At 36.3% G+C, this 27,364-nt stretch overlaps 1 protein-coding gene across 5 annotated transcripts in view; it reads left to right on the top strand.

Annotated features, from left to right (window-relative positions):
* Positions 1 to 27,364, top strand: part of MCU (mitochondrial calcium uniporter) — a 281,814-nt gene that overhangs the window by 231,026 nt on the left and 23,424 nt on the right. For all 5 annotated transcript variants that reach the window (XM_081566539.1, XM_081566530.1, XM_081566514.1 and 2 more), the window contains 3 exons: positions 4,844 to 4,913; positions 24,859 to 25,029; positions 26,416 to 26,520. Coding sequence is in view for 2 of the 5 variants with exons in the window: in XM_081566514.1 (XP_081422640.1) it covers positions 4,844 to 4,913; positions 24,859 to 25,029; positions 26,416 to 26,520 (346 nt within the window). In the remaining 3 variants the exon portion in view is untranslated. The remainder of the gene's footprint in view (positions 1 to 4,843; positions 4,914 to 24,858; positions 25,030 to 26,415; positions 26,521 to 27,364) is intronic.

Raw genomic sequence — 27,364 nt, 5'->3', positions numbered from 1 at the left:
AAACTGGGTGGATATAGATGAACCAGATTTGACAAAATTTTGGTCAATACAGAAGCAGGTGATGGGTGAATGGAAGAAATTCACCATACTATGTTTTCTACTTCTGTGTAATTTTGAAAATTCATATTAAAAAGTTACCACTTAAATAAATGATGGCCCAATAAAGGGCAGCAGTTTCTCCCTCTCTTGGGGGAAGGAGAATAAGAAACAGAAATATAACGTCCATCTTCAGTACAACAAGAGAGATCTCTGCAATCCCAAAGCACAATATATGAAGAACGACTGCAAATCTAGTGAAGGTCAAATGAATGTGTGAGAAGACTTCAAGAGAGGATGCCCGTGGGATGGTTGCAGATCTCCAACAAAGCTGAAAGAGCTTGATTCTCCAAAATAATGGCTGCCCTCAGACTTCTCCAAAGTAGCAGTGAGCACTCACACTTTACCAATGAAGTCCTCAAAGAAGGATTAATTTAGGAATCTTGTGCCAGTCCAAATAATCATTCAGTATAAAGGCAAAGACAAACATTTTTTAACATGCCAACATTTGGAGAGTTTAGCTCTCATGAGTCCTGCTTTTATAAGATGAAGTTCAGCCAACCAAGAAATGAAAGGGAAAATAACATTTAAAGTATTGGTAGTATACATAGAGTCCACTGATCTATAAAATTAAGACTAAAACAAATGTGAAGATTAGATTTTGCAGAGCAGAGTATGAATATTTAAAACTTTGACAATGTAGTAATGATATAACTAACAAAAGCTAGAAGGGTGCAGGACAGAAGTGATGTAAAGTAGTGAAACTCCAGTTTTTTAACAAGCTGTCAAAATATGTCATTTAAAATCAACAAATTCAAGATGAATTGAGAGAGTAAGATTGACATATATACGCTACCGTGTGTAAAATAGATAGCTAGTGGGAACCTGCTGTATAGCACAGGGAACTCAGCTTGGTACTTTGTGATGTCCTGGAGGTGTGAAATAGTGGGGTGGGAGGGAGGTTCAAGACAGAGGGGATATATGTATACATATAGCTGATTCACTTCATTGTACAACAGAAACTAACACAACATTGTAAAGCAGTTACACTCCAATAAAAAAAATCAATAAATTCAGTAAAAGAAAAATGTGGAGGGGGGAGTTATCTGGAGAAACAGTATTCTAAGTAGAGGAATAGCTATTACAAAGGTCCTAGAACAAAAGTATAGCTGGTACATACAAAGTATAGCTGGTACAATAGTCATTCAGTATAAAGGCAGAGACAAACATTTTTTAACATGCCAACATTTAAGGACTTTAGCTCTCATGAGTCCTACCTCTATAAGATGAAGTTCAGCCAATCAAGAAATGAAAGGGAAAATGACAGTTAAAGTATTGGTATAGAGTATATAGGTATAAAGTATTGGTATAGTTAAAGTATTGTGCATAGAAAAGAGCCTAAGGGCTAACGCAGAATGATTGAGAGGCAGAGTGGTAGGAAGTGAAGTCAGAGAGATAATGGTGGTGGTTTAGTCACTAAGTTGTGTGTAGCTCTTGTGACACCCAAGGCTGTAACCCACCAGGCTCCTTTGTCCATGAGATTTCCTAGGCAAGAATACTCGCTTAGTTTGCCATTTCCTTCTCCATGGGTCTTCCCAACCCAGAGATAGAATCCATGTCTCCTACATTGCAGGCAGTCTCCTGCTCTGCAGGTGGATTCTTTACCACTGAACCACCAGGGAAGCCCAGAGAGATAACAAAGTATCAGATAATATTGGGTCTTAAAGGTAGATCTTACTCTAAAATAACTACTAATACAAAAAAACTTCCCATATTAATATTATTAATAGAAGTACACATGTAACTAAAACAAAGCAAACACAAATTTTTTAGTAAACTTTTTAAGAAGAAAGACCAACAATAAAGACAAGAAACAAAAATTTTATGACATAAAATTTGATGACTGAAAGATTAAATATATGTTATATTAATAAATATAAATAGGCTAAACTTTTCTTGTTTAAAAAAATGCCAGATTAGATCACAAAGAAAACTAGAGTCATTCCTAAAACAAAGAAACTCAGGAAAAATCTGAATGAAGAAAACCTTAAGATATTCTGAGAAAAACAGACTAAAATAGAAAGACAAGTTTCTTGAGTGAAAAGACTCAAAATCACATCGATGTCAGTTTCCTTTTGTTAATCCATGGAGTTAATAAGATCTCAACTTTAAAACTAACAAACAAACAAAAATCCCTAACATTTTATTGAGCTCTTACTCTATGCCAGGCTCTTTCTAAATGCTTTATGTGTATTTATCATTTTGTCTTCATGGCAACTCTATGTGGTAACTACTAGTGTTACACTTTGTCCATTTTTCAGTGAAGAACTGAGGCACAAAAAGAGGCTAATGAACTTGCAAAGGCTGCAGTTAGAGTACGTTACAGAATCTTAACTCAGGGCTAATTATAAATTCTATACTCTTAATCCCAATGCAGTGTTACTTTTGAAGCTGATTGGTGTCATGAGTGTGTGTATGTCTTTGTGCATATATGTGTAACTAAAAATACTGACTCTGAAGTACATATGGAGATACAAATAAGCAAAAATAGCAAGGAAAATTCTTAAAGAAAAGTAATAAGGGAAAATACCCAACCCTGCTAGATGTAAAAATATAAAGCTAGAATGTTAAAACGGTAGCTCACTCGGTAAAGAATCTGCCTGGGTCAGACAGATCCCCTGGAGAAGGAAATGGCCATCCACTCCAGTATTCTCGCCTGGAAAATTGTATGGACAGAGGAGCCTGTAGTCCACGGGGTTGCAGAAGTCGGGCGTGACTTAGTGACTAAACCACCACTAGAGCATGAACGTACAGATCATTGGACAGAAAAAGATCCAAATTCATGTAGGTATTTGGGAAATTATAAAGGTAGCATTTAAAATAAGAGGGAAAATGAATTATTAAATATAAGGGATAGCTATGTTATCATTAGAGGTAAGTTGGATTGCTCCTTCTTAACTGACTAAAAGTAATTCCTAATGAATCAAAGATTTAAACCTGAGAAAATAAACTAGAGGCCATGGAAGAATTTTATAGTGTTCTCAGAGTAGGGAAACCTGCTAAGATACATGACACAGGCCCCTTAAACCACACAGAAAAGGTTGAAAAGTTTGACTCTTAAAACATGAAAATTGGATTCTTACAAAAACGCCATTAACAAAGTGAAAATAAAAACAAGGAAATTTTTATAACCAAGGGGTTTTTGGTTGACCAAGGGGTAATTTTCTTAATATTTAAAGACTTTCTACAAAATAATATTCAGAGACCAAGATCGAGATTCAAAAAATGGCAAAAGATGTAAATACTTTGTGCACAGGAAAACAAATACAACTAACTCTTAGATTAAAATATGTATAAATTATCACTCAATACAAAAAAATGCAAATTACAGTTGTGAGCCAATTGAGACCTATAGAGGACGAGATCCAGGCCCTGTGTATTTTGTATAGAAGATGGTTATCAGTATTGAGGTCTGGATTCTAATCCTGATTCTGATATGTGGCTCTTTGTATGTCACTTACCCTCTCAGAGTCTCAGTTTTCTCATTTGTAGAATAAGAGTTTGGACTCATCTTTCTTTTCAAAACATTTTTATGGAACTAAGGATTCTTTGGTCCCCATTAAAAGTGTTGAACCAAAGGATTAGGATTGTAGGATTTCCCAGCACACCTGTATTTAACCAGAGCCTTCTTGGATCTCTGAGTAAAATTGAGTTTAACTAAATATTTTGAAACAAAAAAAAATTTGAAAATGGCAGTTTACACCAAAGTTATGTATATTAACTTAAAGATTCTCAATGACAGCATCAAAACATTAATGTGTAATGATCATCTGTGAAATCTCAAGTGACTTAAGTGATTTTTTTCATTTTTAGAAAACAGTCTTGCATTCTGCATGCTTTTTTAAGCTGGTAAGAGGTAGGAATTTATGCTACTAACTTGAAAGATATCTGTTATACATCATAGTCTTGTTAGGTATGCATTGTCTTAGAGTCCTAAATGATTTTTGTTTGGATTCTTGGAGTGGAATATAATATCTGGCTCTGAGGCTAATATGTTGGTTTTTAGTCTGTTAATGTGTTCTTTTCTTCCTCCTTTAATACTTTTTGAGGCTAGGAAATTAAAAGGTACAAGAGAATAAATTAAGTATTTAGCAAGTTGAAAACTTATTCAATAATGTTTCTGAAACTTAGTTTAATTGTGAGCGCCTAAATTCTAAACCTAAATCCACAATGACACTACTCTTTGAGGAAGTAGTAAAGGTGGATATTAGTGTGAGTTCCTTCTAATATTCAGAAGATGATAACGATTAAAGACTCCAGGAGTGAAGTTGCCTGACCAAATTAAAACGAAAAAAGGAGAGTAAACAGAAAGACTAGATGTCTACCCAGTAACAGTAGAGTAGTGATATAACTATTTAATAACTGTCTTATACCTAGTAAAAGACATAAAGGAAACGCAGGTCTAAAAACTAGTAAGAGGAACAAGAAACAAAGTTTTGTTTAGACTTGAAAGCGCTTGAAACTAGTATTAAGTGTTTAAAAACTAGATGAAAAAAGTTTGTATGGGGTGCGTGTGTGTAAATGTGTTTGTATGAAGTCTTGAAATAAACCAAAATGTGCATCACTAACATCTTAGGATGAAAAGAGTTTGAGAGACTTTTCCTTTATCTGGATTTTTAAACTTTTCCACTAAAGAATACATATTATTTAAATGATTTAAAAGCTGTTATTTGTTATATTCATACACATATGCATGTAACATTTGTTATGTGCCCTGACAATGGATGTGTCTTTTTGTATTTTCTAGGTACACCAGAGGCTCTCTTCTTGGCCTAATTTGGGAGTTGTTTATTGCAGTACTGTTGTGCCCTCTGATGGTGAGTTATGGCAAATCCATGTTTTTAATGTCCGGTGCTTTTTTTTTCTTTCTCACTGTTTCCCATTCTCAGGTTGACATACAAATTTATTTTTCTTGAAGAAAAAATAGGCCAGAATCAAAACAATTGGAGAGTTTCAATAAAGAGAATTTCTCCAGTATAAACATATTGTTCATAGTGATGAATCCTGTCAGCTTTTGCTGAACCATTTCACTTAAAAACTTCTTGTTTTTATAATATTGTCTAAAATTGTTGAATATTTGGTGTCAGTATCAATAAATATATATTCATTAAGTTATACATATTCAGTGGCAACTAAGTCACATTCCAACAGGACTCTTGTACCAGTTTTATTATGATATTCAGTGGCAAATAATTTGAACTAATGATTTTATATTGAAATTTTTATTATTAATTCTATCATGTAATACAGTTACTATTATCCTCTGTACCAATCTGTATGTGCTATGTGCTGTGCTTGGTCGCTCAGTCGTGTCCGACTCTTTGCAATCCCCGGACTGTAGCCCACCAGGCTGCTCTATCCATGGAGATTCTCCAGGCAAGAATAGTGGGGTCAGTTTCCATGTCTTTCAATAATTTAACAATAATAAAGTTGTATTGGTATCTCTGGCTGAATGTTATCCCAGGACATAAATGCTAGTATGTTGACTCTATGTTGTATGAGGGGTTGAAGGCAACATTTTTACAAAGGTAAAATGATACATACTTTTGAAAAAAAGAGTTGCTCCCAAAATTCCTATGAATACTATTGTCCTTCTTAAGAAAATCAACTTGTATTACTTATCAAGAAACAGAAGCGGAAAATTATTTGACTTAATGCAATTTGATGTCCTTTCTACTCTCAATTTATGTACCTTTCTTATTCAGTACTTCTGAATTAATCTTACCTGAAGCTGGTATAGCATATAAGAAAACTCTGCTTAACACACAGCTACTTCAGCAGAATTTAGCCACCAATAGTAAACATCTCTCCCATCATTCATTCTTCACTACTGTCATGGCTACTGGGTCATGTTCTATTAATATATCAAATGAGGGCTTGATCCTCTTTTTTTTAAGAAAGTGCAAAATCCAAAATACTATATTATATACCTGGTGGACTATAGTCCAGGGGGTCGCAGAGTCAGACAAGACTGAGCACACACACACAAACAGTATAATATATATGTGTATATATATATATAAAATATATACTGCCTCTCAGTAATTACTTATTAATTTTGTTGTTTGACAAAATGTTCTAGTTATGACTATGATAACTGTTGTAAAATATAGAGTATCTTAAATGTTTAACCTCCCAATCTAAAAGGTTCTCAATTTTCCTTGTGTCATAAATACTTTTGAGGATCTGGTAAAAGCTCTACATTCTCTCTCTAGAAGAAAATTTTATATACACATAGGAAATGTTACATATAATTTCTTAGCAATACAGGCTCTCTCAACCCAACTCACGGAATCCCTGGTCTCATGAACCTCAACTCAAGAACTGCTTTGGCCACATTGTGCACACATGCACATCCCTGTGCCCATGCCCATGGTCCCTTTCATGAGAGGAATTATGCTTAGAGGTTGTATTTAGCTTTGTAATCAAGATTTGCATCCCAATTTTCACTTTTAAGCCATGGTTTAATCTTATACAAAGTAATTACCTTCTTAAAACCTCCTGCCTTATATGTGAAATGGAGATAGAAATAATGACTACCTCCAGGAGAAAAATGTATTATCCAACAAAAACTCTTATTGTATAAAGAATGGTGTGTCTGGTAGTGTTAAAAACCTTAATCAAAACAATGTGATTTAGGGCTTCTCATTTTAATTTTTCTATGCCCCAGATCCTCCTTTGTAAAATGACTATCTGAAATTTTTGTGATTATATGGTTCATAGCCCATTTCAGTTCAGTTCAGTCCAGTCGCTCAGTCGTGTCTGACTCTTTGCGACCCCATGAATCGCAGCACACCAGGCCTCCCTGTCCATCACCAACTCCTGGAGTTTACCCAAACTCATGTCCATCGAGTCGGTGATACCATCCAGCCATCTCATCCTCCGTTGTCCCCTTCTCCTCCTGCCCCCAATCCTTCCCAGCATCAGGATCTTTTCCAATGAGTCAACTCTTCGCATGAGGTAGCCAAAGTATTGGAGTTTCAGCTTCAACATCAGTCCTTCCAATGAACACCCAGGACTGATCTCCTTTCGGATGGACTGGTTGGATCTCCTTTCAGTCCAAGGGACTCTCAAGAGTCTTCTCCAACACCACAGTTCAAAAGCATCAATTCTTCGGTGCTCAGCTTTCTTTATAGTCCAACTCTCACATCCATACATGACTACTGGAAAAAACCATAGCCTTGACTAGACGGACTTTTGTTGGCAAAGTAATGTCTCTGCTTTTTAATATGCTATCTAGGTTGGTCATAACTTCCCTTCCAAGGAGTAAGCGTCTTTTAATTTCATGGCTGCAATCACCATCAGCAGTGATTTTGGAGCCCCAAAAAAAGTCTGTCACTGTTTCACTGTTTCCCCATCTATTTGTCATGAAGTGATGGGACCAGATGCCATGATCTTAGTTTTCTGAATGTTGAGCTTTAAGCCAACTTTTTCACTCTCCTCTTTCACTTTCATCAAGAGGCTTTTTAGTTCCTCTTCACTTTCTGCCATAAGGGTGGTGTCATCTGCATATCTGAGGTTATTGATATTTCTCCCAGCAATCTTGATTCCAGCTTGTGCTTCTTCCAGCCCAGCGTTTCTCATGATGTACTCTGCATATAAGTTAAATAAGCAGGGTGACAATATACAGCCTTGACATACTCCTTTTCCTACTTGGAACCAGTCTGTTGTTCCATGTCCAGTTCTAACTGTTGCTTCCAGACCTGCATACAGGTTTCTCAAGAGACAGGTCAGGTGGTCTGGTATTCCCATCTCTTTCAGAATTTTCCACAGTTTATTGTGATCCACACAGTCAAAAGCTTTGGCATAGTCAATAAAGCAGAAATAGATGTTCTTTTGGAACTCTCTTGCTTTTTCGATGATCCAGCGGATATTGGCAATTTGATCTCTGGTTCCTCTGCTCTTTCTAAATCCAGCTTGAACATCTGGAAGTTCACGGTTCATGTATTGCTGAAGCCTGGCTTGGAGAATTTTGAGCATTACTTTACTAGCATGTGACATGAGTGCAAGTGTGTGGTAGTTTGAGCATTCTTTGGCATTGCCTTTCTTTGGGATTGGAATGAAAACTGACCATTTCCAGTCCTGTGGCCACTGCTGATATATAGCCTATTTAAAGGCTTTCAAAACTTTCAGGGATTACCCTTCATAGTAATGAAAATTAAAGATTAAGGATAGGAACAATTCTGCTATAGACAGGTTGACTATATAATTTATCACCCAACCCAGGACACTTTTGAGAACACATGGAGGACAACCAGAGTTGTCCTGACAATTTTAAATGCAGTAAGCCGGGACATGTCTTCACTGTAGGTAAGTTAGAGTAAGAGCAAGAAAAATAATCTCCCTAGCTGCCTTCATTTCTCTATCCAGAAATGTAATGCTACTTAATTAGCCTTGTATTGAGAGCTGTGATAGAAAGAAATGTTGTTTTGTAGTTAACAAAAAATGTAAAATTTCCTTACAAAAATTGTTTGAGGACAATTAATTTTAGTCATGAACAGTTATCAAAATTCCTGTTTAATAATAAACAATCATCTGTTTAACCCAAATATAGATAATATATGTAGTTCTTAACCTAAGTAACTAGATAATATGCCCCATTTTTTTTGTTTTTTGTCGTTACTTCTTAAAAAGCTTTATTTATGTGTATTTTATGTACCATAAAATTCACTTCTATCATCATGCAAAGATAATAACAATCCAGCTTTAGACTATTTCCTTACCCCTAGAAGTTCTCTTGTTCCTGTTTTGCAGCCAGTCCCTGCTCCTACCCTAAGCCTTAGGCAAACACTAATCTGCTTTGTCTCTCTGTAGTTAAACCTTTTTTTTAAATGTGATATAAATGGACTCATTCAATATGTAGTCTTTTGCATCTAGCCTCTTTTCCATATCCTAGTGCTTTTGAGGTTTATCCATATTGTAGCATGGTTTGAAGTTCTTTGTTTTTATTGCTGAGTAGAATTCTAATACGTGGAAATAAACAAAATACACATTTTGTTTTTTCATTCACCAAATGAAAAACATTTAGATTGTTTTCCATTTTGGAGTATTAAAAGTAATACTGCTATCAACATTTGCTTATAAGTCTTCGTATGGATATATGTTTTTATATGTCTTGAGCAGATATTAGGAGTGGGATGTCTGGGTCATATGGTAAGTGTATGAGTAATTTCTTTATTGAAGTATAGTTGATTTACACTGTTCTATGTGTACAGCAAAGTGATTCAGTTATACATACATATATATATATATTATTTTCAGATTTTTCCTTTTGTATGTTATTATAGATATTGAATATAATTCCCTGTGCTATTCAATAGGTCCTTGGTTTCTTATGTATTTTATATATGGTGGTTTGTATCTCTTACTTGCAAATTCCCAATTTATCCTTCCCCCTCTTTCCCCTTGGGTGAAAGTATGTTTTCTGTGTCTGTGAGTTCATTTCTATGGTGTAAATAAGTTCATTTGCATTTCTTAGACTCCACATATAAATAATATCATACAATATTTGTCTTTGTCTGACTTACTTCATGTAGTACTGTAATCTCTAGCTCCATCCATGTTACTACAAATGTCATTGTTTAAACTTGATGGCTGAGTAATATTCCATTATTTATGTGTGTGTGTATACACCACATCTCCTTTACCCAGCCATCTGTTCATGAACATTCCCCACCACTGTCTTTCCTTCTAGCTTTTAAAAACCTAACAACAAAAAGGAAACACAAGTAATAAAATCACAAAAAATGGTAGAAACAGAAAACTTCAATGTTTTAATGTGGGCACATTTCTCACCAACCTAGATGTGAGGTTGGGAAAGCTGAAACACCTTATTTTGCCATTTTAAAAATATACCCTACAGTTTGAACTTTTTTTTGGTAAGTAGGAATTTCAGTTTGAAGTACCAAATATGGTTGAACTTGTTGCATCACAAAAGTCTTTTTGAAGGCTTTTATAAAATTGACTTTCACATTGCTAAGAAAAACAACCATGTGAACTTGGAAAGATGTTTAAACTTTCTGTGCTGACAGTATTTAAACTGGGTTAGTGTGGAGTGGAAGTAAATTTATATCACATTTCAGGTGATGTCATCCATTCTGGGATTGCTATCTTTTATTTCAATATTTTGAAGTAAGTTTTGAGGAAATCAGAGACTATGCCATTTCCTTCCAGAGTGTGACTTGGTGAAACTACTGATATTGTTTTAAGGAGTTAGTTTCTAATTTTTGTCTGTTAATATACATGTTGATACAAAGAAAAATCCCTTATACGTGATCTCTTATGGAAATTAGAAAAGCGGTTAATGTTAATGGCTATCACCATCTTTGAAATAGTGTTAAATTTCTTTTCCAAAATAACTACCAGGATTTTTTTTTTTTTTCCTCTAAGAAAGATATTGGTACTCTGTGAACAGATGGCCCATCTTCCAAACTTAGCAACATGCATGCTTTTGTGACCTCAGAGAAGAAAGGAGCTCTATCTGTTGCAATAATGCATTGGGTTTTTTCATTGGCATTGAAGACTGCCACTATCCTAAAAGAGGCCTTGCCTGCTACCACAGAATTAGTCAGTATTATGAGAACAAGATTTTGTGAGAAAAAGAATAAGAATATAAATTCTCCTTTGCTAGATTAAACTTCAGACAGGAGTTTTGCTTTTTAAGAGAAGAGAAAGTTTATTACAAGGGAGTGTTTTTAGTTGTGTCTTGATTAACTTGGGGGATACTTGGGCCTTTATGAATGAGCATAATCTTCCAGTTCAAGACCTTACAGTCATTATTTTGTACTTGGTAGAAAATTCATGAACCCTTTTAACCAAGCTGTAGCTCTGAAATAGATAGAAGTAGACAACCTTGTGAATTTTTCAGCTGCTGGAGAAAGTTTCTCTCTAGGCTAGTCATTAACGGAAAGGTTTGTCAGTTTCTCTGTGAGAATTAGAAAAAACTTACAGCCCTTGAAGATTACCTCCACTCAGGAACCTTAAAATCGGAACTTGGATTTCCAGTCGTTTCACTGTTGATACTGCATCAAAACAGAGAGTGATATAAATTCAATTCTAAGAGTCTTAGAAGAAATCTTAGGTTCCTTACACATGCTTAGCCAAGCATCATCTGATGAAGTGAACCATGAGAGCTGTGTTACCACATACCTTTCCCAGAGTCTCTTGAGTTTTTACAGCTTCTTTTCATCAAAACAGAAAGGCACAACCTTTTTAGATATTCAAGTTAGCATGTTCCAAAACCATGCCATTATTGACTTTTTATTCAAGCCAGACAATACCAGTCTTATAATTGAAATGTCCTTTTAAATAGAATTAAAGTTTATTTTCTGTTTTAACTTGTAAATTTTTATTTCTAAAAAAAAAACAGAAAATGACTGTTACTTGTTTAAAATGAGGAAAAATGCTTCAATTTTTGTTAACATTTATTTTAAAAATATGGCAGTGTACTAGTCCGCTCACTAGTAGTGTGTCATAACAAAATACTATAGACTGAGTAACTTAAACAACAAAAATTTATTTTCTCATAGTTTTGGAGGCTAGAATTCCCCAATCAGGGTGTCAGCATGGGTAAGTTCTGATCAGAACTCTGTTCCTAGCTGGCAGATGGCTACCTTCTCACTGTGTTTCCACCTGGTGAAGGTGTGGGGAAAGCTCTTACTCTTCACCTATAGCTGTTGTGCTATCAGATTAGCACAACAGATTATCAGATTACCTTTATCTTTTCCTTTAACCTTAATTACCTCTGAATGACCCTATCTCCAGATAGGCCCATGGGGAATTCGAGTTTCAAAAATACAAATTTTGGGAGATCACAATTCAGTCCATAACAGTTAATATGAAGGAAATAATTTTTCAATGCAACAAATGTGTTGTATCTAAAATTTTTATGTATACATTGTTTGAATTTTTTTAGGAAATAGCTCTAAGGGGGGAATCCATACCTTCTTCAGGTTGTCAAGGAGGTCTGTTATCCAGAAATACCTAGGAACAGGAATTGGTTTATTTAATTTATGCTCTTTTTCTCCTTGTTGCCCTCGGTGGAACAAGTCATTTTTGTTCTCTTGGGGTTTAAAGGCTTGACTGGAAATTTTCTCATGGAAATTTGTATGACTTTAGACTTTAGCTTTTAAGACTGTAGATTTTAGAAAAAGCAAGAAAAACTACCAAAGAAAGCATTTTTCTATATCCTCATTGAATCTTGTCAGCCTCCTTGTGAGTTATTAGAATCTCTGTATTAAAGGTAAGGTGAATGAGCTAAGGGTATATTCAGTAATGTGCCCATACATTGAAGGTGTCTCCTGTGGTAGAATTTGATATTTTCAGGAACTGTTTTCAAATCTGAGATTCCAACATCTACCATTCTTCTACTGCACTTTACTCTCTGTATGTTAGGATTGTATTCCACTTTACACCATCTAGAAATTAAAGTGGGCCAAAAGTCAAGGATTAATGAAGTTACTTTCAAAGCAGCACCATGAAAAGAATTATTCTTAAAAAAGAAAAAAATGTTAGGGTACTACATTAGGACAGGATTTTATTTTTACAAAACAATATAAAATATTTAATTCTCAGAATGAATAGATGAAGGATGTGGTTGACCTTTTATTTAGCCCAAATGCTTTTGACATTTATGAGAGATTAATTATCTTCATAAACAGATTTTAAAAGAACCAGATTCAACAAAAGTTATATAGGTTGTTCTACTATTTGTAGATAAAAAAAGATGCACAACTTGAGAGTTGCAAATTAATCAAAATGAGGACTGCAGCCTGGGAGACAGCACCTCAGATAGCTCTGAGAAACTGTTCCAAAGAGGTAGTGGGGAAAGGTCAATATATAAGATTCTGGTGAAGAGGGAGTTAATTGCAATCAGCGCTTACTTTACGAAAGATTTCTACTAGTCATGAGGAGCAGATATCGTCATTTAATGATATAATGCTTTTCTAGATACGAAGAGATGCAAGGATTAGGATGATGAAATCAGTTCCTGAAAATATCTAACTGTCTAAAGCCCTGTTCCACCAGATTCTATGGCGCACAGAGAGCCTCGCTCCACCCTGAACTCCCTCAGTGGGTGTTGAAGGTCAACAGCTGCAGCCTCATAGGCTTCAATCTCAGCAGAGACAGATGGCAAAAGCCCTTGTTGTTGTTCACCACTATCACGCCCTTTGTTGTCATTGTTATTGTTCTTCAATCATTGCTAAGTCATGTCTGACTCTTTTGCATCCCCATGGACTGCAGCATGCCAGGCCTCTTGGCAAATGCCAATTTGTAGTTGACATATTTAACATAAGACCAATAATGTGTATCAGGTGCTCAGCCATGTCTGACTCTTGGTGACCCCATGGACTGTAGCCCATCAGGCTTCTCTCTCCATGGGATTTTCCAGGCAAGAATACTGGAGAGGGTTGCCATTTCCTTCTCCAGGGGATTTTCCTGATCCAGGGTTCAAATGTGGGTATCCCACATTGCAGGCAGATTCTTTACCTTGTGAGCCACTAGGGAAGCCCCAAACCAATAATACCATATATTTAAAAAAAGGTTTATAATTCTGTTTTCACAAATTTTATCATTTAAGCCTAGTAGTAACTTCACATTTAAAGCTAGTAAAGTAATGCTCAAAATTCTCCAAGCCAGGCTTCAGCAAAACGTGAACTGTGAACTTACAGCTGTTCAAGCTGGTTTAAGAAAAGGCAGAGGAACCAGAGATCAAATTGCCAACATCCGATGGATCATCGAAAAAGCAAGAGAGTTCCAGAAAAACATCTATTTCTGCTTTATTGACTATGCCAAAGCCTTTGACTGTGTGGATCACAATAAACTGTGGAAAATTCTGAAAGAGATGGGAATACCAGACCATCTGACCTGTCTCTTGAGAAACCTGTATGCAGGTCAGGAAGCAACAGTTCGAACTGGACGTGGAACAACAGACTGGTTCCAAATAGGAAACGGAGTACGTCAAGGCTATATATTGTCACCCTGCTTATTTAACTTATATGCAGAGTACATCATGAGAAATGCTGGGCTGGAAGAAGCACAAGCTGGAATCAAGATTGCCAGGAGAAATATCAATAACCTCAGATATGCAGATGACACCACCCTTATGGCAGAAAGTGAAGAAGAACTAAAGAGCCTCTTGATGAAAGTGAAAGAGGAGAGTGAAAAAGTTGGCTTAAAGCTCAACATTCAGAAAACTAAGATCATGGCATCTGGTCCTGTTACTTCTTGGGAAATAGATGGGGAAACAGTGGAAACAGTGTCAGACTTTATTTTTCTGGGCTCCAGAATCACTGCTGATGGTGATTGCAGCCATGAAATTAAAAGGCGCTTACTCCTTGGAAGGAAGGTTATGACCAACCTAGATAGCATATTTAAAAGCAGAGACATTAATTTGCCAACAAAAGTCTGTCTAGTCAAGGCTATGGTTTTTCCAGTGGTCATGTATGGATGTGAGAGTTGGACGGTGAAGAAAGCTGAGCACTGCAGAATTGATGCTTTTAAACTGTGGTGTTGGAGAAGACTCTTGAGAGTCCCTTGGACTGCAAGGAGATACAATCAATCCATCCTAAAGGAGATCAATCCTGGGTATTCATTGGAAGGACTGATGTTGAAGCTGAAACTCCAATACTTTGGCCACCTCATGTGAAGAGTTGACTCACTGGAAAAGACCCTAATGCTGGGTAGGGTTGGGGCAGGAGGAAAAGGGGATGACAGAGGATGAGATGGCTGGATGGCATCACCGACTCGATGGACATGGGTTTGGGTAGACTCCGGGAGTTGGTGATGGACAGGGAGGCCTGGCGTGCTGCGATTCATGGGGTCGCAAAGAGTCAGACACAACTGAGCGACTGAACTGAACTGAACTGAGTAACTTCACATAACTGTTTTTTACATAGTTCTACAGAGAGGGGTTCAGTTGTACAAACACTAATTCACCTTAGGTTCACAGTGAAATATATAGTTGATTTCACTGAGTTAATTTATATTGCCACTTGGAAAGACCCAACAGCTGGATATATCAAACTACTAAATTTATAATTCTAGACTTCCCAGGTGTTCCAGTGGTTGAGAGTCCACCTGCCAGTGCAGGGGACACAGCTTTGATCCCTGGTCTGGGAAGATTCTACATGCCACGGGGCAACTAAACCCCTGTGCTGCAACCCCTGTGCTGCCAGCTCTCTAGAGCTCAGGAAGTGCAACTTCTGAAGCCCTCACAGTCTAGAGCCTGTGCCCCACAGCAAGAGAAGCCACCACAATGAGAAGCCCGTGCACCACAAGAGGAGTAGCCCTCACTGGACACAACTAGAGAAAACCTGCGTACAGCACAGCCAAAAATAAATAATTTTTAAAAAAGAACTAATAAATGAATTCAGTAAAGTTTCAGGGTATAAAATTAATATCTAGAAATCTGTTGCAGGAATTCCCTAGCAGTCCAATGGTCAGGACCCTGCACTTCCACTGCAGTGGGGGGGTTGAGGGGGGTGGGGTGGGTTTGATTCCTGGTGGGGAACTAAGATTCCAGAAATCACATGGTGCAGCCAAAAAAAAAAAAAAGCAGACACTATTGTGTTTCTATAAACTAACAATGAACTATCAAGAAGGGAAATTAAGAAAATAATCTCATTTATAATTTCATCAAAAATAATAAAGTACCTAAAAATAAATCTAACCAAGGAGGTAAATACTTAGAAAACTATAAGACTTTGATAAATTCAAGATGATATGAACAGATGGAAAGATATACCATGCTCATGGGTTGGAAGAATTAATCTTGTTAAAGTGATCATACTCCCCAAGGTAATCTACAAATTCAGTGCAATCCCTATCAAAATACCAGTGGCAGTTGTTGGTTTTTTTTACAGAACTAGAACAAATAATTCTAAACTTCATATGGAAACATAAAAGACCCCAAATAACCAAAAGAAAACATTGGCAGTACACTTTTGACATAGGTCTTACCAATATTTTTTGGTATGTATCCTCAGAGAAGGTAAACAAAAGCAAAATAAACAATGGGACCACTTCAAAGTAAAAAGCTTTTGTACAACAAAGGAAACTATCAACAAAATGAAAAGGCACCCTATTGAGTAGGAGAAGATATTTGGAAGATAAGAAGTTAATATCCAAATTATATAAAGAACTCATACAACTCAACATCAAAGAAACAAACAACCTGATTAAAAATTGGGCAAAAGGCCTAAATAAATGTTTCCCCAAAGAAGACATACAGATAGCCAACGGACACATGAAAAGATACTCAATATCACTGATCATCAGGAAAATGCAAATCACACTACAGTGAGATATCACTTACACCTGTCAGAATGGCTATTACCAAAAAGACAGGAAATAACAGTGTTGAGAATGTGAAGAAAAGATTGGAATGTAAATTGGTATAGCAACTATGGAAACCATTATGGAGGTTCCTCAAAAAAATTAAAAATAGAACTACTATAATATGATTAAGCAATCCTACTTCCAGACTTTTTTTTTTTGAAGAAAATAAAAACACTAATTTGAGAAGATACATGTATCCTTATGTTAATTGTAGCATTATTTACAGTAGCCAAGATATCAGAGTAACCTACGTGTCCACAGATAGATGAATGGATAAAGAGATGGTATATATGTACAATAGCATATTCCATAAGAAAGAATGACATCTTGCCGTTTGGGACAACATGGATGGACCTTAGGAATATCATCTAACCTTGCTGTACTTTATTGTTCTTAGCTATAGAAGAAGGGCAGGCTTTCCAGCTAGCTCAGTGGTAAAGAATCCACCTACCAAGGCAGGAGACACGAGTTTGAACCCTGGGTCAGGAAGATCCCCTGGTGAAGGAAATGGCACCATTTCCCATGGTAAAGGAAATGGGGTTGCAAAAAAGTTGGACACGACTTCATGACTAAGCAACAGCAGCATAGAACAGCCCTTATAGTCTGTATAATTTCTTTAACCCTTCCAACACTAAAATTCTATTATTGTATTTCATATTGCTAATGCAGAATAGTAGAGAAAAAGAGAAAGAAAAGAAACAGATGATGGCAAGGTCATAAGCTACTGGAATCATCTATCATATAAAGTTCAGTTCTAAGTATCTCTGCAGAGAACACCCTAAATGTGCTTCCTTATTATACCTTTTCCTTTTTCATAATAAATCTTTTAGAGGTATACAGTTTTGTTGAAACCAAGCAAGACCCTGTGGGTCTCCTGTGTACAAATCCTTTCTGGGTCCCAATTTCTTGTTTATAGAAAATAGGCTTCATTCAGCCTTCTATGTTCCAAAGGGCTAATTCAAACAGTTGCTAATCAGAGAGCAGAGAGAATGCAGAAACAAGGGAGGAGCAATCCAGAAACAATAGCGGAGCCTTGGGGCAGTATATACATATAATATGAATTAAATGTATATCCATATAATATTTTTGAGCTCTTCTGCAGGAACTGAGGCCCCCGACCCACGTGAAAAATGGTAACTTCAGACTGAGCACATGATTCCTGGGGCACCACCCAGTTACCTTACCACCAACCAATCAGAAGAAAGTCACAAACCCTGCAGCCCTCACCCCAGACTTTGCCTATAAAAACTTCTCCCCCAGATTCCTTAAAAAAACTAGGAATAAAACCACCATATGACCCAGTAATCCCGCTCCTAGGCATATACCCTGCTGCTGCTGCTGCTGTCACTTCAGTCGTGTCCGACTCTGTGCGACCCCAGAGACAGCAGCCCACCAGGTTCCCCCGTCCCTGGGATTCTCCAGGCAAGAACACTGGAGTGGGTTGCCATTTCCTTCTCCAGTGCATGAAAGAGAAAAGTGAAAGTGAAGTCGCTCAGTTGTGTCCGACTCGTTGTGACCCCATGGACTGCAGCCTACCAGGCTCCTCCGTCCATGGGATTTTCCAGGCAAGAGTACTGGAGTGGGTTGCCATTGCCTTCTCCAGGCATATACCCTGAGTAAATCAAATTGAAGACACATGTACCCCAATGTTCATTGCAGCACTGTTTACAATAGCTACAACATGGAAGCAACCTAGCTGTCCATCGACAGATGAATGGATAAAGAAGTTGGAATATTACTCAGCCATAAAAAGGAATGCATTTGAGTCAATTCTAATGAGGTGGATGAACCTAGAGCCTATTATACAAAGTGAAGTAAGTCAGAAAGAGAAAGATATACTAGCACATATATATGGAATCTAGAAAGATGGTGCCAAAGAATTTAATTGCAGGGCAGCAGTGGAGAAACAGACATAGAGAACAGATTTATGGACATGGGGAGAGGGGGGGAGAGGGTGAGATGTATGGAGAGAGTAACATGGAAACTTATATTACCATATGTAAAATAGATAGCCAATGAGAATTTGCTGTGTGTCTCAGGGGACTCAAACACGGGCTCTGTATCAACCTAGAGGGGTAGGATGGGGAGGGAGATGGGAGGAGGATTCAAGAGGGAGGGGACATATGTACACCTATGGCTGATTCATGTTGAAGTTTGACAGAAAACAACAAAATTCTGTAAAGCAATTATCCTTCAAGTAAAAAATAAATTAATTAATAGTATTAAAAAAAAAAAACTTCTCCCCCTAAACCATTGGGGAGTTTGGGATTTTTGAGCCACCTATTTTCATTGATTGGCCCTGCAATAAACCTTTCTCTGTACCAGACTTTGACATTTCAGTTTGTTTGACCTCACTGTGCATCAGGCACACAAATTTGTGTTCAGTCACAGTGTTCATAAAATTATATATTTTAGAGGAGATTTTGCTAATTATTTTTAACACTGATAAATTTTCCTCCTATGAATTTTAACAATTGGTTAAATAACAAGCATTTTTACTATAGGACTTTTTCTATAATTCTCCCAAGCATTTTTTAAAAATTTATTTAGTATATTACTTCTTTAACCCGATGTCTATTGTTCTCGCAGTTCTCTTTTTACTCTGGAAAATTCCTTGCCTTTTAATATTTATTCCTACTTCAGTTGTCATATTCTGTCTCTCAGTATTTATATTGGATGCCCCATAATTTCTAGGTTTCTTTGAAGTACACTGCTCCAGAACATACTTTAGATTATTTCTTATTTATTGAAATGGAAATCAGAGCAAAAGATTTTTTTAACCAACCAAAAAGCTACTTGATTCAATTTGCATTTGAAAAGAATATTTAACTCTAGAGAATAGTAGCTGACAGCTGTCATTAGCTTGTAAATTCCCATTGTGACTTCACTACAACCAACAGCCATTTTGTATATTATTAAACTTGAGGAACTTTGGTAATTGTTATTCTTTGGTTGCAAAACAAGAAATCTAATATTTGCATTCCAATCGAGTATGTGGGAAAGAAGGAGACGTGGGGATTTATTTCAAGAGCGGTATTATATTAAAGATTTGTTAGTTCTGAAATGTTCTATCTATGCCAAGTTTTTCACAGCTTTCATATTTAACTCCTTTTAACAACTTCATAATCTTAAAGAAAAAAGTTAAACTGAGTGATAAAAACCTTAATTTTGTCTGTTTACTTTGTCTCAGTTATTTTGAAACAGTAATCCCTAAGCACTTACCCATGAAACTGATATATTTAGTGAAATCTTCCATAGTTTATGTGTTTAAGATTCACAGATTCCTATCTTTTATTTTAATTCAACTCTGACTACTTCTTGAAATCTGTGGTTGAATATTTTCACATGTAGAAAGAAGACTGGATGGTGGTAAGGGAGAACACCAGGTAAACAAGTTAATCATCTAATTTTATGACCCCCATCATCATTACTGCTTGTAGAACTAATAAGGATATTTATGTTACTGGCTCTGACTTTAAGGAAGCAATGGATAGCTAAGGATTCTTTTAAAAACGAGAACGAAAATGACAAAAATTTCAAGTTATTTTAGATATTGAAAACTTTAGATGGTACATACTATGTATTAACTTTATATTACTATTTTGGCCTCATTTTCCTTAGAAAACTCAGACTGTCCTTTTGGAAAGAATAAATGGAGATTTATGACTCTCCTTTTTAGTTTTTATGTAAAAATTCAAATCATATATCCACAAAGCATTAACTGCTGTGGGAATTGCTATCCTGCTGTCAACAGCTAGAACACCAGATAAAAACACATGAAAATACTGTTTTTAACACTGGACAATAGGCAAGACAGGACTTTGATCTGAGGAAAGAGAAGCAAATGAAATTAACCTTACGTTGCTTCAGTTCACAGCCTGAGGCTTTGGTTAAATTCTAAGCCACAAAGTCATGTATAGCAACTTCCCAGGAGATAGTAATTACCAGAAGCTCTAAAGGAGAAGGAAATGGCAATCCACTCCAGTATTCTTGGTTAGAGAATCCTGTGGACAGAGGAGCCTGGTGGACTGCTGTCTGTGGGGTCGCACAGAGTTGGACACGACTGAAGTGGCTTACCACGCATGCATGCATTGGAGAAGGAAATGGCAACCCACTCCAGTATTCTTGCCTGGAGAATCCCAGGGATTGAGGAGCCTGGTGGGCTGCCGTCTATGGGGTCACACAGAGTCGGACACGACTGAAGCGACTTAGCAGCAGCAGCAGCAGAAGCTGTAAAATGAATAACTCTTAGTGCTCACTCGTGGCCAGAAATCATTTGACTTCTCTCCAGCTAGAGAGGAAAGGCATCACTGACTACGTGAACATTCAGTAGAGACTCCCAGAAGAAGCATATCTTGGAAGGGGGGCCAAATTTGCTCTAGAATAAAGGATTCTCTAGATTTGTCTTAAAAGACTCTAGAGGATCAAGCTAATATGCAGTAACTATACAACAAAATCTAGCATTCAGCAATGTAAAAGTCACAATGTCTAATTTCCAGTCAAAAATTACTAGGCATATGAAGAAGCTGCAGGGTTGTGGGTGGGGGCAGGAATTAGTCAATAGAACCAGACCTAGGAATGATGGAATTAACAAAGATTTTAAAATAGTTATTATAAATATGATTCTTATATTCATGGAAAGAAAAGAAAAAAGTGAAGTCGCTTAGTCATGTCTGACTCTCTGCGACCCCATGGACTGTAGCCTACCACGCTCCTCCATCCGTGGGATTTTCCAGGCAAGAATACTGGAGTGGGTTGCCATTTCCTTCTCCGAAGGATCTTCCCAACCCAGGGATCGAACCTGGGTCTCCTGCATTGTAGGCAGACGCTTTACTGTCTGAGCCACCAGGGAAGCCTGAAAAGAAAAAACGTAAGCATAATATAAAGAAAAATAGAAGATAGAACAATAAACAAATGGAACTTCTAGAGATGAAAATATGTATGAAGTGAAACCCAGTATGGATGGAATTAATAACAGATTAAATACTACAGAGGAAAAGATCAATGACATTGAAGTACATAGCAATTAAAGCTATCCAGAATGAATCTGAGAAAACTGAGATATATGAAAAGAGCTTCAGTGCCCTGTGTGACAGTACCACATGGTATAATATGAGTGTAATTGGAATCCAGAAGGAGAGGTGTGGGAGACATGAAAAATATTTGAATAATGGCCAAAGTTTTTATAAGTTTGATGAAAATGATGAGCCCACAGACCTAAGAAATTTAACAATTCCCAAACAGCACAATCATAAAGAAAACCATAGAAAAGAACATTATAATCAGATTACTGAAAACCAAAAATAAAGAGAAAATATTGAAAGCAGCCAGAGGGAAAAAGACATACTACATACAAAGGAACAAAGATAAGAATGTACACAAATTTATAACATACTATACAAACCAGAAGTTCTTTAGAGTACTAGAAGGAAAAAAAAACTAGATTTTTAAACAGCAAAATTGTCTTTCAAAAATGAAGATGAAATAGACTTTTTCAGACTTAACCAAAACTGAGAGAATTTATTGCCAACATATCTGCCCAGCAAGAAATGTTTAAGGAATCTCATGAGACAAAAGGAAAATGATACCAAATGGAAATGTGGATTATACCAAAAAAAAAAAAAAGAAGAAGAACACCAGAGGGTAAATATGTACATAAATATAAAAGACATTTTTCTCATTTTGAAATTTTTAAAATACAATCGGTTGTCAAAGTGAAAATAGTGTGTGGTTTATAACATATAGAATAAAATGTAGAACAGTAGCACAATACAGGGGAAATGGAAGCATATTGTTGTAAGGTTCTTACAGTATATCTAAAGTGGTATAATACTACTTGAAGGTTAAATGTGATAATTAAAGATGTATATTGCAAACCCTTGAGGTGGGTTCTGCAAACCCAATAGGCCAAGTCCAGTGCACTCCTTAATTTTGTAAATAATTTTGTTGAAACACAGCCATGCATATTTGTTTACATAGTGCCTAGGGCTGCTTCTGTACCACAATGTAGAGGCTTAAGTTGCAACAGAGATTTTATGACTGCCAAAAACCTAAAGTGTTTAATATCTACCCTTTATAGAAAAACATTGCCATTACTTGCTGTAGAGTAACCCAAAACCATGAAGAGGTACAGTTAATAAGCCAGTTTGTTGGTGGTGGTGTTGTTTAGTTGCTAAGTTATGTCCAACTCTTGTAATCCCATGGACTGTAACCCAACAGGCTCCTCTGTCCAAGGGATTTCCCAAGCAAGAATACTGGAGTAGGTTGCCACTTCCTTTTCCAAGGTATCTTCCCGACCCAGGAATCTAACCTGCGTCTCCTGCATTGGCAGGGAGATTATTTACCACTGAGACACCAGGGAAGCCCATAGTAGAGATTAAATGTAATTATAAGAATACTCAGTTAATCTAAAAGAGTGCAAGAATAGAAGGAAAGTGTAAGAAAGAATTGAGTCAAGAAAAGTAGCAAGATGGCAGACTTATACATAACCATATTTATAATTTATTAAATGCAAATGATATACATACTTTGAAAGACAGAGATTGTCAGATTGGATAAAATAGCAAGACTCAACCAAATGTTGTCTGCAGGAAACCCACTTAAAATATAAAGACATGGGTAGGTTAAAAGTAAAAGGATGAGAAAAGGTATACCACAAAAACATATGTCCACACAGAGACTTGTAAATAATCATAAAAAGCTTATTCATAGTAGTCAAAACCTGGAAACAATCCACATGTCAGTCATGGTAAATGGATGAACAAAATTATAGTGTATTCATGTATAGTTAAATGCTACTCAGCAATAAAAACAAATCAACTACTAATGCATGCAACAACATGGATGAATCTCAAAATCATCCAGGTACAAAAGAGTACATGCTATATTATTCCAGCAGTATAAAAGTGTAAAAAAACTAAACATAATCTATGGTGACAAAAATCCAGTTAGTAGTTGCCCAGGGGTTAACTGGAATGAGGATCAAGAGAATTTGAGGGGCTAATGGAAATGTTCTTTATCTTATTACATCAGAATTCATCAAATATTCATTTCAAATAAGAATGTATTTTGTTATTGATAAACTGTGTTTCAATAAGCGTTATTTAAGTCATGAACAGGGTAGTGTGAGGCTTCTGGTATTCATTATAGGCGTTATCATTTACTAGACCAGGTGAGGAAAAAAGATGTAAATGACTACAATTATGAAAGTTTAATGCATTTAGAATCTCCAGAACATTGTTCTATGTATATTTCTTCTCAGCTCTTCAGTTTTAAGGAGTATGAATCCTTACAAACTTTATAGAATATATCTTTTAATTCTTTTTTTAAAAAAAGCTAATAAATAAACATCACTCATCTTAAAGCAGTATGCTATTATAAATGGTTTATTTATTCCTCACAACAACTGTATCAGTTAGGGATTAAATCCATTTGATATATGAAAAAGTGAGGCTCACAGAAGTTATATGATATGTCCAAAGTTAAAGTCAGGATTCCATGCCAGGTTTGACTCCATACTCTGTTTTCCTTTTACAGGCTAATGCTAAATTACCATCTTTAAATGCTTGGTTGCTTGTGTAAAAAATTCTTGTTCAAAATTTATTTAAAAATTCATTTGAAAATGATTTGAAAGAGTTATTCTGACACTTGTTTTAGAGACTAAGGGTCTATAAATTAAGAATTAAGGAATAAGATAAGAAAATAAGGAATTCTGTGCCAGACTGTTGTAGAAAATCCTGTCAGTTGTGTAGCTTGTGATAATGTTTCCCTTGATAACTTTTTTTTTTAGTAAGTCCCAAAAGGTTGAGCTCTGACTTCTTGCTAACCTCAGGAAAATGTTCAAGAGAACTTAAAAGAAATTGTTTTTTATTGTATCATAGTATGTCCACACTGTATAAGAGAATGCTTACTTTTATCAAGCACCTTGGATATAATAGTATATGTACTATAAATATGAGTTGCTGTCCTTGAGTAAGTCTTACTTATTAGTATACTCTTACATGTTATTCCCCACGAATCCTTGAGAGCTCTGGCTCCCAAGAGCCATCTCCTACAGGATATAGAATTTGGCCCAGCAATCTCTGGCTACTTAATAGAATTTTAGTAAATGGAATCAGGGTTTGTTTCACCAATACCAAGAACTTTACCTCAAATTTCTGGGAAAGCCTCTCCTTGACCCACTTAAAAGATAATCCTCTGCATATTTTATTTTTTCTGAAAAGTGATTTGTGTGATAGATATAATCTTCCATAAGCCAATTCCCGGAATAATCTTCAATTAAAGCTAAAGGGCATATTCTTGAACCTTTGGAAACATTTTAAACCACACTAATAATAATAAACACCCATTTAAGAAGATTAATAATATCACTTTAACTTATAATGAAATCTGATTATCATATGATTATGGGTCTTTTTTGTTCAGATGTGACAGTGGTGTATCAAAATGGGTTACCTGTGATATCTGTGAGGCTACCTTCTCGGCGTGAACGCTGTCAGTTTACACTCAAACCTATCTCAGACTCTGTTGGTGTGTTTTTACGACAACTACAAGAAGAGGATCGGGGAATTGACAGAGTTGCGATCTATTCACCAGGTATAGTCACCTTCATTATCCATTTCTACCCACCCCTTATCCCCCCCTAAACTGCTTCTACACACACACACACACACACACACACACACACACACACACAAATCCCATGCTTTTAACTTTTGGGACATAATTTTTTGCTCAGCAAATGTCAGGAGAGACAGTGATTTCTCTCCCAGTTTTTAGAATATGATTGTTCAGTTTTAGCAAGGGTATATATTAATACACAGGGATCTCATTCAAAAGCACCTCACATATAATGCCATGGGCAAAGATGAGCCATCAATCACATTTTATACTTTTGAGACCTTTTGTCATTACCTTTAGCATAGAATAAACTTATCCAGTAGTTGAGCCATCATCTCTGAAGATATGAAATATTAGGACTTCTTTTTAGATCTTCTTATGTCTTTCACATAAACGTTTATAAAATAAAGACATGTGATTTGAAAGTAATAGAAAATAAGGCACTAAAATTCCCACTTGACATGACATCCATTTCATTTATTTATTTTTTAAGTGCCTTACATTTTTACCACTTTCACTTTGGAAAATTTTAAATGTACAGAAAACATAAAAGCCTGGTACAGTAAGTCCCTGTAGTTTAAATATTTTAAATTTGCTTAATTCTCAATCCATAATTAATAGATGAACTTGGTGTACTTTGCTCACCCTAGCATCTACCCCTACTGAATTATTGGCAACTAATCAGTAACTACAGAGAAGGCAATGGCACCCCACTCCAGTACTCTTGCCTGGAAAATCCCATGGATGGAGGAGCCTGGTAGGCTGCAGTCCATGGGGTCGCTAAGAGTCGGACACGACTGAGCGACTTCACTTTCACTTTTCCCTTTCATGCACTGGAGAAGGAAATGGCAACCCACTCCAGTATTCTTGCCTGGAGAATCCCAGGGACGGCAGAGCCTGGTGGGCTGCCGTCTATGTGGTCGCACAGAGTCGGACATGACTGAAGCGACTTAGCAGAAGCAGCAGCAATCAGTAACTACTGCAAAGTTCCATACACTAGAATATGTTAGTTTTTTAACAACCAATTTCCATGATAGACAAATAGACATCCATGCAGCTCTCCCAGTGACCATAGGTTTCCAGATGACACCTATGCATCTATGTAATTATTTCATTTGTTCATGAAGTTCTGCCAGAAAAGTATGTTGTTAAATCTTCACAGACTTGAGGCCATGAAAACAAAAAGCCTCAGATAATATAAGCTTTATTTCACATAGACTTTGGGGATAAGACAAAAAGCTAACTGAAATTTAAAAGACATAATTTTAAAATCTATTTTGAGGATTGTTTTCTTTCCTGACCACTCTTGAATAATTATGGACATATGACAAATTAAAATTTTCACATTTACATTTTTCACAGATGGCGTTCGAGTTGCTGCCTCAACAGGAATAGACCTCCTCCTCCTTGACGACTTTAAGCTGGTCATTAATGACTTAACGTATCATGTACGACCACCAAAGAGAGGTAAAAAGTAACCTTGATAAGGTCAGAGAAACATGAGAAGGGCTTTTGGAAAGGACTTTGTTTTTCCCTGGATAAACTTGAGAAACAGTATTCAAAGAATACTCAAAGTTCCCTGACGAGGAATCAAACCTGTGCCCCCTACAGTGGAATCACAGATTCCTAACTACTGGTCCGCTAGGGAAGTCCCCTCCATTCTTCTTTTGTGAATTGTCCCGAATGTAGAAAAAGTAAAAGCCTAAGTATTGAATGCCTTCCTCAAAATCTGGTCTGCCTCTACCTTTAAATTGTTTCTCTTTTCCTTTTGAATTATGCTACTTTTCCTCCACTGTGTGTTCCTTTCTTCTTTCCTGAACTATGTCCTCATTCTTTGCCATGTTAGTGTTTGTTCACCTTTCCTCTGAGATGCCTTTTTCCTTTTTTCCCATTTCCTCATGTCAAAATCATCAATGCCAGCTCTTCCATGAAGCCTTTCATGATCCTATTCTTTCTCTGACTCCCAGCCAACCAGAAGTGATCGCTGTCTTCTCTGAATCCTTCTTATTCCTTTTTCTTTTCAAGTGCTCAGAGGGAAGGTCCTGTGATTTTTATGTACCTGTTGACTGAGCTAATCATTCTATATTGAGTGAATTAAGTGAGTTAAAGTATCCTTTAAATAGTAAGACATTACTAAGTCAGATTTTATTAAGTTGGAATAACTAAACATGTAAACCAAGAATTATTAGCTATATATATTAGCTATGCTAATATGTTTTTCTTCTTTATTCTCTGATTCTTGAACTAGAAAAGTTCTCTAAAATAGCAGAAGTACAGGCCTTATTTTACTTAGTTTTTTTTGTTGTTTTTG

This window comes from Giraffa tippelskirchi, chromosome 2 (genome assembly GCF_054371585.1).
Source record: "Giraffa tippelskirchi isolate mGirTip1 chromosome 2, T2T-mGirTip1v1.2.pri, whole genome shotgun sequence".
Classification (NCBI taxonomy): domain Eukaryota; kingdom Metazoa; phylum Chordata; class Mammalia; order Artiodactyla; family Giraffidae; genus Giraffa; species Giraffa tippelskirchi.
This window is presented reverse-complemented; position numbering and strand designations above follow the sequence as displayed.